General features: G+C 40.7%; 2 protein-coding genes and 1 long non-coding RNA gene across 4 annotated transcripts; 1 reads left to right on the top strand and 2 right to left on the bottom strand.

The window, feature by feature from the left end:
• Window positions 1–1461: 1461 nt before the first annotated feature.
• On the top strand, window positions 1462–4053 carry LOC107554411 (phospholipase A2, minor isoenzyme-like). Its single transcript, XM_016236900.1, has 4 exons — window positions 1462–1522; window positions 2598–2748; window positions 3198–3331; window positions 3468–4053. Exons 1-4 carry the CDS (start codon window positions 1474–1476, stop codon window positions 3587–3589), a joined length of 456 nt encoding a protein of 151 aa, XP_016092386.1. The 5' UTR covers window positions 1462–1473; the 3' UTR covers window positions 3590–4053.
• A 947-nt stretch (window positions 4054–5000) lies between these two features.
• On the bottom strand, window positions 5001–6022 carry LOC107554436 (uncharacterized). Of its 2 annotated transcripts, none has more exons than XR_001605054.1 (4): window positions 5883–6022; window positions 5590–5709; window positions 5366–5449; window positions 5001–5115 (listed from the first exon to the last, which is right to left on the bottom strand). It is a non-coding gene; the product is annotated as an uncharacterized lncRNA (long non-coding RNA). The 2 variants fall into 2 exon arrangements; XR_001605055.1 differs by having other exon boundaries at window positions 5001–5112.
• A 1607-nt stretch (window positions 6023–7629) lies between these two features.
• On the bottom strand, window positions 7630–14416 carry LOC107554434 (C-type lectin domain family 4 member E-like). The gene is made up of 8 exons (XM_016236935.1): window positions 14335–14416; window positions 10484–10651; window positions 10183–10273; window positions 9776–9853; window positions 9605–9691; window positions 9340–9479; window positions 8160–8272; window positions 7630–8007 (listed from the first exon to the last, which is right to left on the bottom strand). Exons 3-8 carry the CDS (start codon window positions 10250–10252, stop codon window positions 7851–7853), a joined length of 645 nt encoding a protein of 214 aa, XP_016092421.1. The 5' UTR covers window positions 10253–10273; window positions 10484–10651; window positions 14335–14416; the 3' UTR covers window positions 7630–7850.
• Window positions 14417–14445: the final 29 nt, after the last annotated feature.

Genomic DNA, 14445 nt, shown 5'->3' with positions numbered 1-14445 from the left:
TGCTAATATTTCCACATAGTGACGTAGATATGTGGGGGCGTGTTAGAATGAGCCGTTTTAGGTAGGCGTGGCTGACTCTTAACTTTTATAAAGAATATCTCTGTGGATTTGTGACTTTAGTATTTGCAACTTTACCGATCTTCTTTATGCACCAAGAGCTTGTAACACTCCAAAGAGAAAGGAAAACTTGAAATCGCATCATATGACCCTTTAAATAAAACTACAGTTAATTTATAATCAAGTACTTTATGTCAGCACATTAGCAACACATTAGCTTAAGTGTACGTCTTTAAAGCACAACAAACGATCATTAAAACATCACATTTTAAGTGTACATAAGTATGTTATTAAACAGTCATGAAAGTGTACTTTCATTAAGTACATCCCTGTTGAAAAAACCAGCATATGCTGGTTAGGTATGTTTTGATGCTGGGATGCTGGTTTAAGCTGGTCCTTTGCTGGCTTATGCTGGTTTAAACTGGTCCTTTTGCTGGTTTATTCTGGTCATGTGCTTGCAAAGGACCAGCATAAACCAGCAAAAGGACCAGCTTAAACCAGCAAAGGACCGGCATAAACCAGCAAAAGGACCAGCTTAAACCAGCAAAGGGCCAGCTTAAACCAGCAAAGGACCAGTTTAAACCAGCAAAGGACCAGCTTAAACTAGCATCCCAGCGTCAAAACATACCTAACCAGCATATGCTGTTTTTTTCAACAGGGATTTAAGTGACCTTTTATTTCATTAGTGTTATATTATCTGCAAGTAAAAGCTGAAGTACACTACAAGGGCGCATTCAATACAATTAAACACGCTCCTTTATACAACTCTTTTTCTCTTTCAGACAGTAATGATGAGTGTGATATGTTCATCTGCCAGTGTGACAAGACTGCAGCAGAGTGTTTTGCTCAAGCACTTTATAACGCCTCCAATAATTATCTGTCCTCGAGTGTTTGCAGCTCAGCTTCCAAAGACATCAGCAGCTTTCTCATCACTCTAACTGCATTCATGGTCACTCTCACACCACTATATAGCAACACAATACCCTGTAATAAGTGAAATTGTGTTATTTGCTGCCATTTTGGTCATTCAAAAAAACAACAACAAAAAACACTTTTGTGTGCTGACTGTTTTGCAACTTTTTCCAAGCCTTAAGAAATTCTGCTTTTTCGAGAAAACTGAATTCTTGTACCAGCTGTGCAAATTGAAAACACATGCTGACGTTCCCAAAGATCAAAACATACACACACAAACGTAGATAAGTGTATGTAAATACACTCAACTTGCACAAAACTGTAACAATCCCAGCAACTTTACGTTTGGCCGCTTGTGTGTGTACGTGCATGCGCATTTATTAACATATATTACGTGTATAATTCACAAAGTTAGCTTATCAATGTGCCCCGCCCATCAAGGTTATATAAATAAGTTATAGACCTATAAATAATTGGCCAATACCTGTTCATTCAGTCTTCACCATGAACACCTTCCTCTCTGTCGTGATCCTGAGTGTGAGTCTGCCCACCTGTGAGTATACTTAAGATGTGTTCTACTATTCAACTCCAGCTTATTCTTTTAATTTATTATTATTATATGCAAAGCAAATGTTTAACATATAGAGATACTGAATATAATTTGCAAAAAACATTTATTTATTAGTCAGTCCAATAATTGAACTATTAACTAATAAACATGTACATATTTTATTAGATAAAATATGTTATGAGAATACTGTAAGGGTATACTCCGTTATTATTGGTCATTAAACCTGATTGGTTAAACTGGTTGTGTTTCAACTGATCCTGTGCTCCCTGGACTCTACAAGTTCACCAGTGTACTGACCACTGGATGAAGCAGAAACAAACCAGTCATATGAAACTGCTATACACATTTCAAAAATATTTTATAAAGGTGATGATACACGGGGCAACTTTTTTGAGCAATGTTGCTTGGGCACTTTCCCATTGTGAATGGGCAACACATTTCTATCTGGATACTTTAGATCGGCTGTGGGCCCTGTGTCTCACCTGGTTGCCCGTTGACAGCAACTTTGTTCAAAAAGTTGCCCTGTGTATCATAGGCTTGAGACGGATGGTGAATTAAAAATTGTATTAGATTAATTTTGGTCATAAACATAGTGTATGCTGCTTCTATTGAATAGTGAAGTTTGCAGTGCACTATGAATAGTGTTAGAAACAAATCAGCCAATTTAAAGGGATAGTAGACCCAAAACTTAAAACTCTGTCATCATTCATCATTGTCACCTTCAATGCCATTTTAAACCTGTGTGACTGTATCTGACTATCTGTTGAACAGATTTGTTGAACAGTGGATTTCGTTCTAAAGAATATACCCTGGCCACTCCTTCCATATAATGACAAAAGCTGTCAAGTTTCAAAAAGGATGCACAAAATCATAATTATAAACTAAAAGTGGTTCATATGTACTATATTCTAAATCTGACGCATTTAGTCTTTTTTAGACATTGGTAAGTACATAACAGTTGTTGATTAAGATAGTTGTTTACATATCATTTTGATTTTATTTCATCATTAGATTGCTAATCAGTATGAAGCACTGATAAACTATCACTGTTTAACAGTGCTGGCGACTCTAGACTACCGCGCGTTGTGGCAGTTCAGGGTTATGATCCTCTGTAACATCCCTGATAGCTGGCCTGCACTGGATTATGCAGACTACGGATGCTACTGTGGAAAGGGAGGCTCAGGCACCCCGGTGGATGAGCTGGACAGGTCAGATTTAAACCCGTTACAGAGACACTGAATGAATCATTTGAATCCGTTTTGTCAGTCACACTTCAGCCTTCTCAAGCTGAGATGTTTAGTGCATAGTTTATAAATGTTCAAAGCTGCATGTTGCACAAATTAATTTATTTTTGTAGGCAGCACGCATTGCAAAAAAAAATTATAAAATAAAAAAATAATACTACTACAGTCAAATAGATTTAACTTTACCTTTTTAAGGAGATGTTTCAGAAAAATCTCGGCACAATAGTAATGTGAATATTAATTAAGTGCATTATGAATATTAAATATATATCAATGAACAATTTATCCATAGAAGCAAGCTAAATTTTTTGTTTTTCCACAGCAGCCAAGCAACACAAATATAATAATTATTGATCAAAAGGTGAATGCGACAAACTTTTGAATCATGTCTACTGCATTCTCTATCCCTCTAGGTGCTGTGAGGTGCATGATCGGTGTTATTCTGACTCATGGCAACATGAAGACTGCTGGGGTATCTTAGACAACCCCTACACTGAAGTCTATTCATTCTCATGTGACAAAGAAGCAATGAAAGTCACCTGCAATGGTAAGATGCTACACTCAGTAGGACAGACTGTACTAAAGAAGACTATATCTACAAGCTCTGTTAGTAATTGAGACCTGAACTGCATCTGGATTGTGGCACATATTTAGACTAGACTGTTGTTTTTTGTTTCTTGCAGCTGTCAAGAATCGGCCCTGTGAGATGTTCATCTGTGAATGTGACAGAAAAGCAGCCGAATGCTTTGCACAAGCGGGTTACAACCCCGAACACGAGCACTATCCTAGTGAAAACTGCAAATGAACTGAAACTCGATAAAGGTTTAAGACTGTCCCTCAAGTCTCATTAAAGATAGCAATGGTATATCATCTAACAGTTTATTTTTGTTCATGCCAACTGATATTTAATTCATAGCAGACAGACTCTTTAATGGTATATGCAAATGCATGTGATTAAAATTCTATATTCTATATACATATCTTAATAGATATTAAGAATTAAGTTTGATCAGAATTACGTTTTTAAATGCATTTTTTCCCACTGGCAAACAGTTCTTCTTGTTTTATGCAGTTTGTGTTTTAAACAAGTAAAAACAATTAGTCAATTATTTAAACTGATATATTCTCTTAAAAATAAGTCATATTAGTCGTATCTATCTGCAAATTTTACCTTGTTTAAAAATACAAAGATACTGATTCAAAAAATTATTTTTGTAGCTTAAGCAGGTTACGTACATTTATATGCAATTATTGACACAGAATAGTAATATAACTTCTTATAAATTAAACAAACATACTTAAAGTATTTAAAACAAGTAAAGTATTTTAAAAAAATTAGTTGTAATCCTGTATGGATACTAGTATGTAACATTTATTTTTGAAATAATATTTTATGTAGTACACACTGTAAAAATAATTTTCTGCAGTCTTGGTTTCTAATACCTGAGCAGCAAAATGTCCTTATATATTAAGAGAGACTTTATCTTGAAGTAAAGTTAATGTTGTCTTACCCCATTGGTAATTTGTTTTAAGCATAAATCTAACTTAAATGTTCTGCTTTGTGCTTAAATATAGGGGAAAATTCAGGGAATATCCTCTGACAAGTCTATTATCTACAATTTTGTTCTCAAATAATTATATCTTGTTTTAAGGAAGTTTAGATATTTTTATTGGAAAAAGAGACAAAAGCCCAGCTTAAGGCAAAACAAACACGCCCATACCCCAAAAGGGTCTCGCCCCTATTTTGATAGCTCTGCCCCACACATATGTACGCAACCCAGGCAACGATTAGTTCTGTGAAACAAATTAAAACCAATGTTGCACCGTGTCTACACCGGACGCAAGCGGCGTGTCTATAATACTATAGAACTCATTATAATCAGTGATGCTGTCTACACTGGATGCGGCGCAGCGTGGCGCGACACGACAAATCCCCGACAGAAAACTGCTGCTGTGTTCTATTTATGACGTATTGACACAAATTTCTAATGATTTTCAACGGTAGCTTTGTCGCGTCCAGTGTACTAGATAGACTTTAGCTGTTGCGGCGCAGACACGGTGTTACTCACCTATCGAGAAGAAACAAAGCAACCTCGGTGTCCGATCTCAGGCTTTCTCACTCCTTGAGTTCTCTCCAGCGCTGGAAAGCTGATCCGATATTTACACGGGTCCTACTTCTTGCCTTAAGCCTTCTTTTGTTCCGCAGACGCTTTCCTCTTTTGTTTTATATCCGCCATCTCTATCTTTCTGTCGTCGCTCGGCTCGGCTAATGTCCGTCCGGTGCACTGAGTGCTCTCTCCTCTGCTTCATGAGTAGACACGCCCCTTACTGCTGATTGGTTACAAGTTTGTTTTGGTACTTGGCCCGAAAAAGCGTTTTTTTAAATACATACCCCACCTTTAACAAACAAGGATTTACTATGGTATTTCACCGCCTTATCTGGTTACTAGAAATGTTAGTTTTTCTTAGTAGTAAGGTGTCGGGATTTATTCTTAATTTTGAGTTAAAATTTTCTCCAAAACAGTTTTTAACAATAATATACAAACATTCCTTTCATAAAATGAAAAAAAAAATCTCTCACCTGATTCATGTAAAAACTTTTGGCCCGTATGATTAATTTCTGCCTCAGATGTGGTAAACCGGTCATATGATACAGATTCCATGTCTGAGGAATAAAAGCAGGTTGTATTTACATCAAATTTTGGGACTTTTGTTTCAACATCGAAATATTGAGGTGTAAATAAAGAGAGTAAATGTACTAAACGCAAGGTTTCAAGGTCATGCGACGAACAGTTGAATATTAACCTCTAGACTGACAAACTACATCTGAACTTCATCCATCACAAACATGGAGAAGAGCAAATGAAAATGTCTGTTCAGTTCAAAAACACAGCAGAATGCCAGGACTTCTGTACATCAGAGATACTGTCAAAATACACAAAACCATATCAAACTTATTTTTGCAAGATCATTAAAAATTGTAAAACATTCTCATTACCAAATCAAATTAGGACTTTACTATGAAGCACCATACATTAAAATGCTCTCATGTGAAAAAAGAAAAAAAAAATCTAAATGTCAAGTGCAGTGAATCTTACTGTTTAAAGTGACTGTCTCTGTTGGCTCTCACTCCTTGTCTGCGGTCAGTGTCCTGATGGCTGTCTTCTGTCATTCTGTCCTTACGCAACGGCTCCTAACCATTTCCAAGAGCAGAATCAACAGTCCTAACATCCTATTGGACTATTTGTAACATTGGAACATCACGTGTGTAATAGCAAAATATTATTCAGTCAAGAAATGACCGTAGTCAACTCATATACGAAATCCACTTGTTTGACCTACATGTTATACTAAGTGTTTAGATATTAATAAGTTATTTGAATACAGCTGGACACATACACTACCGCTCAAAAGAAACTAATACTTTTATCCAGCAAGGATGCACTTAAAGTGACAGTAAATACATTTAGAATGTTACAAAAGCTCTGTTGAACTTTCTATTAATAATTTTTAAAAAATACAATACATAATAAAAAACTAATACATACATCATTCATATGTTACATGTATAAATGAACAGTTGAATAATGTGTGTGTGTGTGTGTGTGTATATATATATATATATATATATATATAAATAAATGTATGTATATATATTTAAAGGGGTCACATGATGTTGCTAAAAAGAACACTTAACCACTGATTTCTAGTCGTGTCCATTTTTGGAAAGCCAAACAAAGTAGTTTTGCTTTCACAACGAAACACAGCGTCACACACGGCGGCCTACAGTGAGCGGTGGCGGCCTAGAGTGAGCAGAGGCCGGGGGCTAGAGTGAGGAACGGCTGGAGGGCTAGAGTGAGCGGAGGCCGGTGGGCTTGAGAACGGCGCGGCCGGCCGGATTCCATGAAGGAGTGGCGGGCGTGCTTGCGGCAACCACATGTGACGGCCCCGGGCTGGACTCGCTTCGTCCACGGTGAAAGCCTATCTGGCGATCCACAGCGCAAAGTTGTATTTCCTCAGCAACCAGCACGGATCAGCTCTAGGCATGACGAAGCAGATATCCTCCTATTTTGGAAGGCCAAACAAAGTAGTTTCGCTTTCACAACGAAGCACACAGCGCCTTCACGACATGGCGGCGGCAGCAACAATACTACAGCGAGAATAAAAGTTACGCCTTCTTTCTTTGCGTGAACATTTGGGTGGTGTTATGCAAATCTTCCCACATCATGATGTAGGTATGTGGGGGCGTGTTAGAATGAGTCGTTTTAGGTAGACGTGGTTGACTCTTAACTTTTTTAAAGAACATCTCTTTGGATTTGAGACTTTAGTCTTTGCAACTTTACAGATCTTCTTTATGCACCAAGAGCTTGTAACACTCCAAAGAGAAAGGAAAATTTTAAATCACATCATATGACCCCTTTAAGTAGACTGGTTTTGATTCATTTAAGTAGATTCACTGAAGTCCCCATCCTAACATCTACACATGCAGCTCGTCTGTCTCACCACCAGAAGTCAGCATCACCTCAAATCTAACCCTGGATTTTGATTAATTACATAACTAATTATGATTGCTTAATAATCAAACTACTGTGTCTTTGCAAGATACATTATAAATTACACTTTAATTTTTTTTTTATTTTTTTAAGTTTTTACTCATATATTAAACCAGTGTGCAAAAGACTTCCCAGTTTATATAACACCTAGGACTATTATGCAGACTGGGAGACCTTTTGCACACTGGTTTAAAAGGTAATATATACAGCAATAATAATAATAATAATAACATCTCTTCAATTAAATTGGGCCAAAAATGAGATAAACAAATTATTAATTTTAGTGAACATTTTACTTAATTGGATGTCTTCATATAACAGGACTGTATACTGGAACACTATAAACAGTGACTTATGAATAGCAAAAGTACATTAAATATGCATCAGTCAGGCAAGTACAGTTTACAAACAAAAAGAGGACATCTACAAACATCTAACAATGTCAGAAGGAGCATGTCCAGAGCATGATTTTAAGACAACAGTCTAATGCAGTTGATGTGATGGCAAAGTTTCCTACCACATGCCTTTCTCTAGTTTGCATTCACAAATGTGATACCGTTCACTGCGACAGTCAGCATCATGCATCAGCTTTCGATGCACTGTGTCAGATCCTTTTAAGTGGGCGCAGGACTCAATATCCCAATGAGCAGGTTCATTTTCATCCCAGAAACTGAAAAGAACACAAAACACAATGAATTCAGAAGGAGAAGTACTGATCTGGTTGGTATGTTATGCAGTATCACTTTTGTTTTTTCATAACTTTAAAAACAATTACAGACTACCTAAAACACATGCTTATAATGTATGACAATGATTTCTTACTGTGGAGTTGAATGATAATTATCTCCATTAACCCAGGACCACTGGCCCATTTTGTCCCTCTTGAGACCTATCCAGTAGTCAGGCCTCTTCTGAACAATTCGTAAAATGAACTCCTAAAATAAAGGGGCAGCAATAAACTGAAATTATATACTTGTTTAATTTCTAATTAATTTTGTATCTCTTACGCTGCATTTATTCAATCAAAAATACAGTAAAAACAGTAATATTGTGAAATATTATTACAATATATATATATATATATATAATCCTGATTGGCTGCTCAACAGACATTTCTTTACTAGTTACTTGAAAAAAGTAATCTGATTACGTAACTCGCGTTATTTGTAATATATTACCCCCAACACTGATCATTATCAATATTGAAAACAGTTGTGTTACTACTTAATATTTTTTAGGAAACTGTGGTCATTTTTTTCAGGATTCTATAATTGTTGAAAAGAACAGCATTTATTTGAAATAGAAATCTTTTGTAACATTCTAAATGTGTTTATTGACACTTTTGAACAATAAAAGTATTCATTTCTTTAAAGGGGTCATATGATGCGATTTCAAGTTTTCCTTTCTCTTTGGAGTGTTACAAGCTGTTCGTGAATAGATAAGATCCCTAAAGTTGCGAAGACTAAAGTCTCAAACCCAAAGACACATTCTTTATAAAAGTTAAGACTCATCCATGCCCTCCTAAAACGCCTCGTTTAGACACGCCCCCACGTCTACGTCACTGTGTGGGAAGATTTGCATAACACCGCCCAAATGTTCATGCAAAGAAAGAAGGCATAACTTTATTGTTGCGGCCAGGAGAAACAATAATGTACAGTATGTGGAAAATAAACTTTTTAACAGTAGTCTAAATTAGGGCTGCACGATAAATCGCATGCGATATTTAATGCGCATCTTGTCAGAAAGCCGGTTCTGTAATCAGCGGTAAATCTCCATCACCTGCGGGCTTTCACATTGAGCAGCATTAACTACACAGAGCCGTTGTTCACTGACGAGCTGCGCAAAACCACGTTCATATTCGCGCGATTTTTTGCGCAGCTCGTCCTGATTACAGAACCGGCTTTACTGATAAGATGCGCGTTAAATATCGCATGCGATTTATCATGCAGCCCTAGTCTAAATGAAGATAAAAATATAAACCAATAGATGTCCATGTTCTTACCAGCTCTTCCTCACTGTTCACAACCATCAAGTGTGCCCCATTGTCTTGGCATAAAGACTTTGATAATTCCCATGTCCCATAAACATTTACTATCAAATAACAGGTGTTCTTATATGAAACCCAACCATCCGAGCAGAGCCCTGTATTTAAGAGAACAAAACACACGATTACATACCAAACTTGCTTACCAACGTAAAAACTGTTTATAATTATAATATGCCAAATGCATTCATTTTTAAATGTTTAAAAAAAAAAACTTTCTTACCTCTATCACCTTTGTACTGGAATGGGATAGGTGTTATATCATCAGAAAGAAGACCCCTGGTCTGATCCTCTTGTGAATTATTATTGACTAGAGTATGTTAAATTAAAAACAAACCAGTTACACAACCATTAACCCATAAATATGTTCTGAGACATTATAAATCTGACTTACAGTTGAGACCTGTTACGATTCCTATTACCAAGAATGAAAGGAGGAGGAGAACTGTGAACATGACACAAGCCACTTTGCCTGAAAATGACAGTAAATAAACAAAAGTCAACAATCGGACATATCAAAAGTAAACATACTGCATATATATAATAGATGAGCTTATGTAAAGCTTATATTAAATAGCACAAGATACCACTATGTTTTACTGGTCATTTAGCTCACATTTTGTATTTAAAGCAATATATTATGCAATTAATAAATGCCTGATGGACTGATAGGTGCTTATGACATGTCTTTTTCATTTAATAGATAACTCCTACCTGGACTTGAAGCTTTTAACCAGTGTATGAGCAGCCAACACCCATAGCCACTGTCTCTGCTATAATAAGCTATACTTCTTTACTTGCCTTGCTGGTAGAAGGGATCCACCCTGTCAGGATTTCCCTCCACATTATCTGAGAGTTTGTTGGACTGCATTCCTTGAGGTCAGCCTATAGCCTGATTGTAAAGACAAAAATGTGAATCTGAAAATGCACAAGACAATGCCACTTCAACAAAGTTCTGTAAAATACTAGAAGTTCAAACATATAGCAATAAATCCATTATATTCAATGCAAAAGATGCATAACCGTTATGAGCATACACACATAAACAATGAGAAAACACTCTGAATTACAGTTGTTTAATCTAAAGAAAACTTAAACTTACTGATCAGCTTGTTCCCGTGCAACACGTAGAGTTTTCCATGGCACATGATAAGTGAAGACTGTGTGGAATGGCAGGATGACGCCAGAGGGGCCGGTCCTCTCCTCCCAGCCAAACCAGAGCTCGGGGTCTTCTGCCAAGAACATCCCAGCTGCCAGAAATGCATGACAGCTATAAAATATAAATATCTTAGTGGTAAGTCAGAAAAACAACTTCGCATGCCTGTTGGCTTTTTAAAGTTACACGTCAACTCTAATCTAAAATAAATGCGGCAGCATGGCATATAAAGTGTTCCAATCCAAAGGAAATCTCATATATTATGTTATTATTTCGTTATGTCAGAGAATGCAAATTCTAGCTCGGTCTGTATGAGTGAATAGTTTCATGAACGAGTGATTTTTGCCCACTCGAAGGTGCGTTCCGATTGACAGAGTCCCTACGCAGTGTTCACTGCTCCCTATTCCCTAAGCACGGGATATCCGTTGAAGTGGACTTAGCTGACAATAATAACAATAATCGCTTATTTGGAACGCCCTGGAACGTCATCAAACAAAGGCAACGACAGGGTCACGCAGATTATTATATGACATAAATAAATATTGTAATTTATTTCACTTCTCGCGTGTGTTTTGTTGTGAAACGTAGTTTGCGGACCAGACAGAGCTGTCGGCGATTCTTCCTATTGTGAAGTCACGCAGTGTGAAACCCCCTGTCTCCGATCCATCGTGCAGTGTGAACACAGCAGCAACTGACTGCTACCCCAGATAGTCAGGCAGTGTGAAACCCCTGTCGCCGATCCATCGTGCAGTGTGAACACAGCAACGACTGAATGCTACCCCAGATAGTCAGGCAGTGTGAAACCCCCTGTCGCCGATCCATCGTGCAGTGTGAACACAGCAGCTACTGAATGCTACCCCAGATAGTCATGCAGTGTGAAACCCCCCGCCGCCGATCCGACTGCTACCCCAGATAGTCATGTAGTGTGAAACCCCCCATCGCCGATCCGACTGCTCCCCCAGATAGTCATGTAGTGTGAAACCCCCCATCGCCGATCCGACTGCTCCCCCAGATAGTCATGTAGTGTGAAACCCCCCATCGCCGATCCGACTGCTCCCCCAGATAGTCATGTAGTGTGAAACCCCCCATCGCCGATCCGACTGCTCCCCCAGATAGTCATGTAGTGTGAAACCCCCCATCGCCGATCCGACTGCTCCCCCAGATAGTCATGTAGTGTGAAACCCCCCATCGCCGATCCGACTGCTCCCCCAGATAGTCATGTAGTGTGAAACCCCCCATCGCCGATCCGACTGCTCCCCCAGATAGTCATGTAGTGTGAAACCCCCCATCGCCGATCCGACTGCTCCCCCAGATAGTCATGTAGTGTGAAACCCCCCATCGCCGATCCGACTGCTCCCCCAGATAGTCATGTAGTGTGAAACCCCCCATCGCCGATCCGACTGCTCCCCCAGATAGTCATGTAGTGTGAAACCCCCCATCGCCGATCCGACTGCTCCCCCAGATAGTCATGTAGTGTGAAACCCCCCATCGCCGATCCGACTGCTCCCCCAGATAGTCATGTAGTGTGAAACCCCCCATCGCCGATCCGACTGCTCCCCCAGATAGTCATGTAGTGTGAAACCCCCCATCGCCGATCCGACTGCTCCCCCAGATAGTCATGTAGTGTGAAACCCCCCATCGCCGATCCGACTGCTCCCCCAGATAGTCATGTAGTGTGAAACCCCCCATCGCCGATCCGACTGCTCCCCCAGATAGTCATGTAGTGTGAAACCCCCCATCGCCGATCCGACTGCTCCCCCAGATAGTCATGTAGTGTGAAACCCCCCATCGCCGATCCGACTGCTCCCCCAGATAGTCATGTAGTGTGAAACCCCCCATCGCCGATCCGACTGCTCCCCCAGATAGTCATGTAGTGTGAAACCCCCCATCGCCGATCCGACTGCTCCCCCAGATAGTCATGTAGTGTGAAACCCCCCATCGCCGATCCGACTGCTCCCCCAGATAGTCATGTAGTGTGAAACCCCCCATCGCCGATCCGACTGCTCCCCCAGATAGTCATGTAGTGTGAAACCCCCCATCGCCGATCCGACTGCTCCCCCAGATAGTCATGTAGTGTGAAACCCCCCATCGCCGATCCGACTGCTCCCCCAGATAGTCATGTAGTGTGAAACCCCCCATCGCCGATCCGACTGCTCCCCCAGATAGTCATGTAGTGTGAAACCCCCCATCGCCGATCCGACTGCTCCCCCAGATAGTCATGTAGTGTGAAACCCCCCATCGCCGATCCGACTGCTCCCCCAGATAGTCATGTAGTGTGAAACCCCCCATCGCCGATCCGACTGCTCCCCCAGATAGTCATGTAGTGTGAAACCCCCCATCGCCGATCCGACTGCTCCCCCAGATAGTCATGTAGTGTGAAACCCCCCATCGCCGATCCGACTGCTCCCCCAGATAGTCATGTAGTGTGAAACCCCCCATCGCCGATCCGACTGCTCCCCCAGATAGTCATGTAGTGTGAAACCCCCCATCGCCGATCCGACTGCTCCCCCAGATAGTCATGTAGTGTGAAACCCCCCATCGCCGATCCGACTGCTCCCCCAGATAGTCATGTAGTGTGAAACCCCCCATCGCCGATCCGACTGCTCCCCCAGATAGTCATGTAGTGTGAAACCCCCCATCGCCGATCCGACTGCTCCCCCAGATAGTCATGTAGTGTGAAACCCCCCATCGCCGATCCGACTGCTCCCCCAGATAGTCATGTAGTGTGAAACCCCCCATCGCCGATCCGACTGCTCCCCCAGATAGTCATGTAGTGTGAAACCCCCCATCGCCGATCCGACTGCTCCCCCAGATAGTCATGCAGTGTGAACCCCCCCGTCGCCGATCCATCGTGCAGTGTGAACACAGCAGCGACTGACTGCTACCCCAGATAGTCATGCAGTGTGAAAACCCCTGTCGCCGATCCATCGTGCAGTGTGAACACAGCAGCGACTGACTGCTACCCCAGATAGTCAGGCAGTGTGAAACCCCGTCGCCGATCCGACTGCTACCCCAGATAGTCAGGCAGTGTGAAACCCCCTGTCGTGTGTGACACACGGCTCGAAAGCAGTGGAGCTTTTATTATGCCACAGTAGACCGCTTCCGCTCCTTCCGGTCGTGCGTATGTGGGGTAAAGCAGCGCTGTTTTATCATTCCAGATACATTTGAAAGTTATGTTATAATGCTATCTGTGCGGTCGTCACCGGTCTATTAAAACGCACACCATATTAAAGCCTCTGACTGATGATGCAGTGCGCAATGAATGACAGCTGGGTGGTTTTCCCTCTCCACTTCCTGTGAAGTGATGTATGATGTTCCCTTATTCCCTATGCCGTTCGCAGCGCCCTTCGAACTGAACATGTTCGCTCCCTTCGGATTGGAATCTCACTTAAGATGGCGGAATACCCTGTGCAGTCCACTTACGGTCGAATGGAACGCACAAAGACTGACTGTCGCTTAACCAATAGCATTTGAGTGCGACTGTGAAGGCGCATTTCATTGGTTGGTTTTACTAAGTGAACACGCCCCCTTTAGGCGACATTTTGAGTCAGAAGGAGTCGAAGCAGCGCAGCAACACTCGTTCCTGAACGAGGATCTGCTCTGTTCGTTTAGCTCGTCATTGTGAGTCAATTTTATTCACAACAACAAGGCAAAAAAGAATTATAAAAATTAAGATTTACATAATTCAAATAACATCAATGACATGAACACAATTAAAATGGCATAGTATCTTTGTTAGAACGTATAAATCACAATTAATGAATGATTTGCTCACTTGTTCACTGAAAAACACGCACTTTCGCCACCTACGACCTGATGATCCTGATCGATGAATCTTTTCAGTGACTAGATTCGAGTCACTGCTCATGAATCAAAACCCCCGACACTAGCCAGACAGAGCCGTTGTC

Source organism: Sinocyclocheilus grahami, unplaced genomic scaffold, assembly GCF_001515645.1.
Source record: "Sinocyclocheilus grahami isolate Dianchi unplaced genomic scaffold, SAMN03320097.WGS_v1.1 scaffold501.1, whole genome shotgun sequence".
NCBI lineage: Eukaryota > Metazoa > Chordata > Actinopteri > Cypriniformes > Cyprinidae > Sinocyclocheilus > Sinocyclocheilus grahami.
The sequence above is the reverse complement of the archived record's forward strand: the minus strand, read 5'-3'. Positions and strand labels throughout refer to the sequence as shown.

What these genes read in the sequence shown, in the direction of transcription:
- LOC107554411 (XM_016236900.1), top strand. Translation starts at nt 1,474, where the DNA reads ATGAACACCTTCCTCTCTGTCGTGATCCTGAGTGTGAGTCTGCCCACC. An exon ending in GAGTGTGAGTCTGCCCACCT is followed by an intron (nt 1,523 to 2,597) that starts GTGAGTATACTT and finishes ACTGTTTAACAG; the next exon opens with TGCTGGCGACTCTAGACTAC. An exon ending in CCGGTGGATGAGCTGGACAG is followed by an intron (nt 2,749 to 3,197) that starts GTCAGATTTAAA and finishes CTATCCCTCTAG; the next exon opens with GTGCTGTGAGGTGCATGATC.
- LOC107554434 (XM_016236935.1), bottom strand. Translation starts at nt 10,252, where the DNA reads ATGCAGTCCAACAAACTCTCAGATAATGTGGAGGGAAATCCTGACAGG. An exon ending in AATCGTAACAGGTCTCAACT is followed by an intron (nt 9,692 to 9,775) that starts GTAAGTCAGATT and finishes AACATACTCTAG; the next exon opens with TCAATAATAATTCACAAGAG. An exon ending in CCAGTACAAAGGTGATAGAG is followed by an intron (nt 9,480 to 9,604) that starts GTAAGAAAGTTT and finishes TCTTAAATACAG; the next exon opens with GGCTCTGCTCGGATGGTTGG.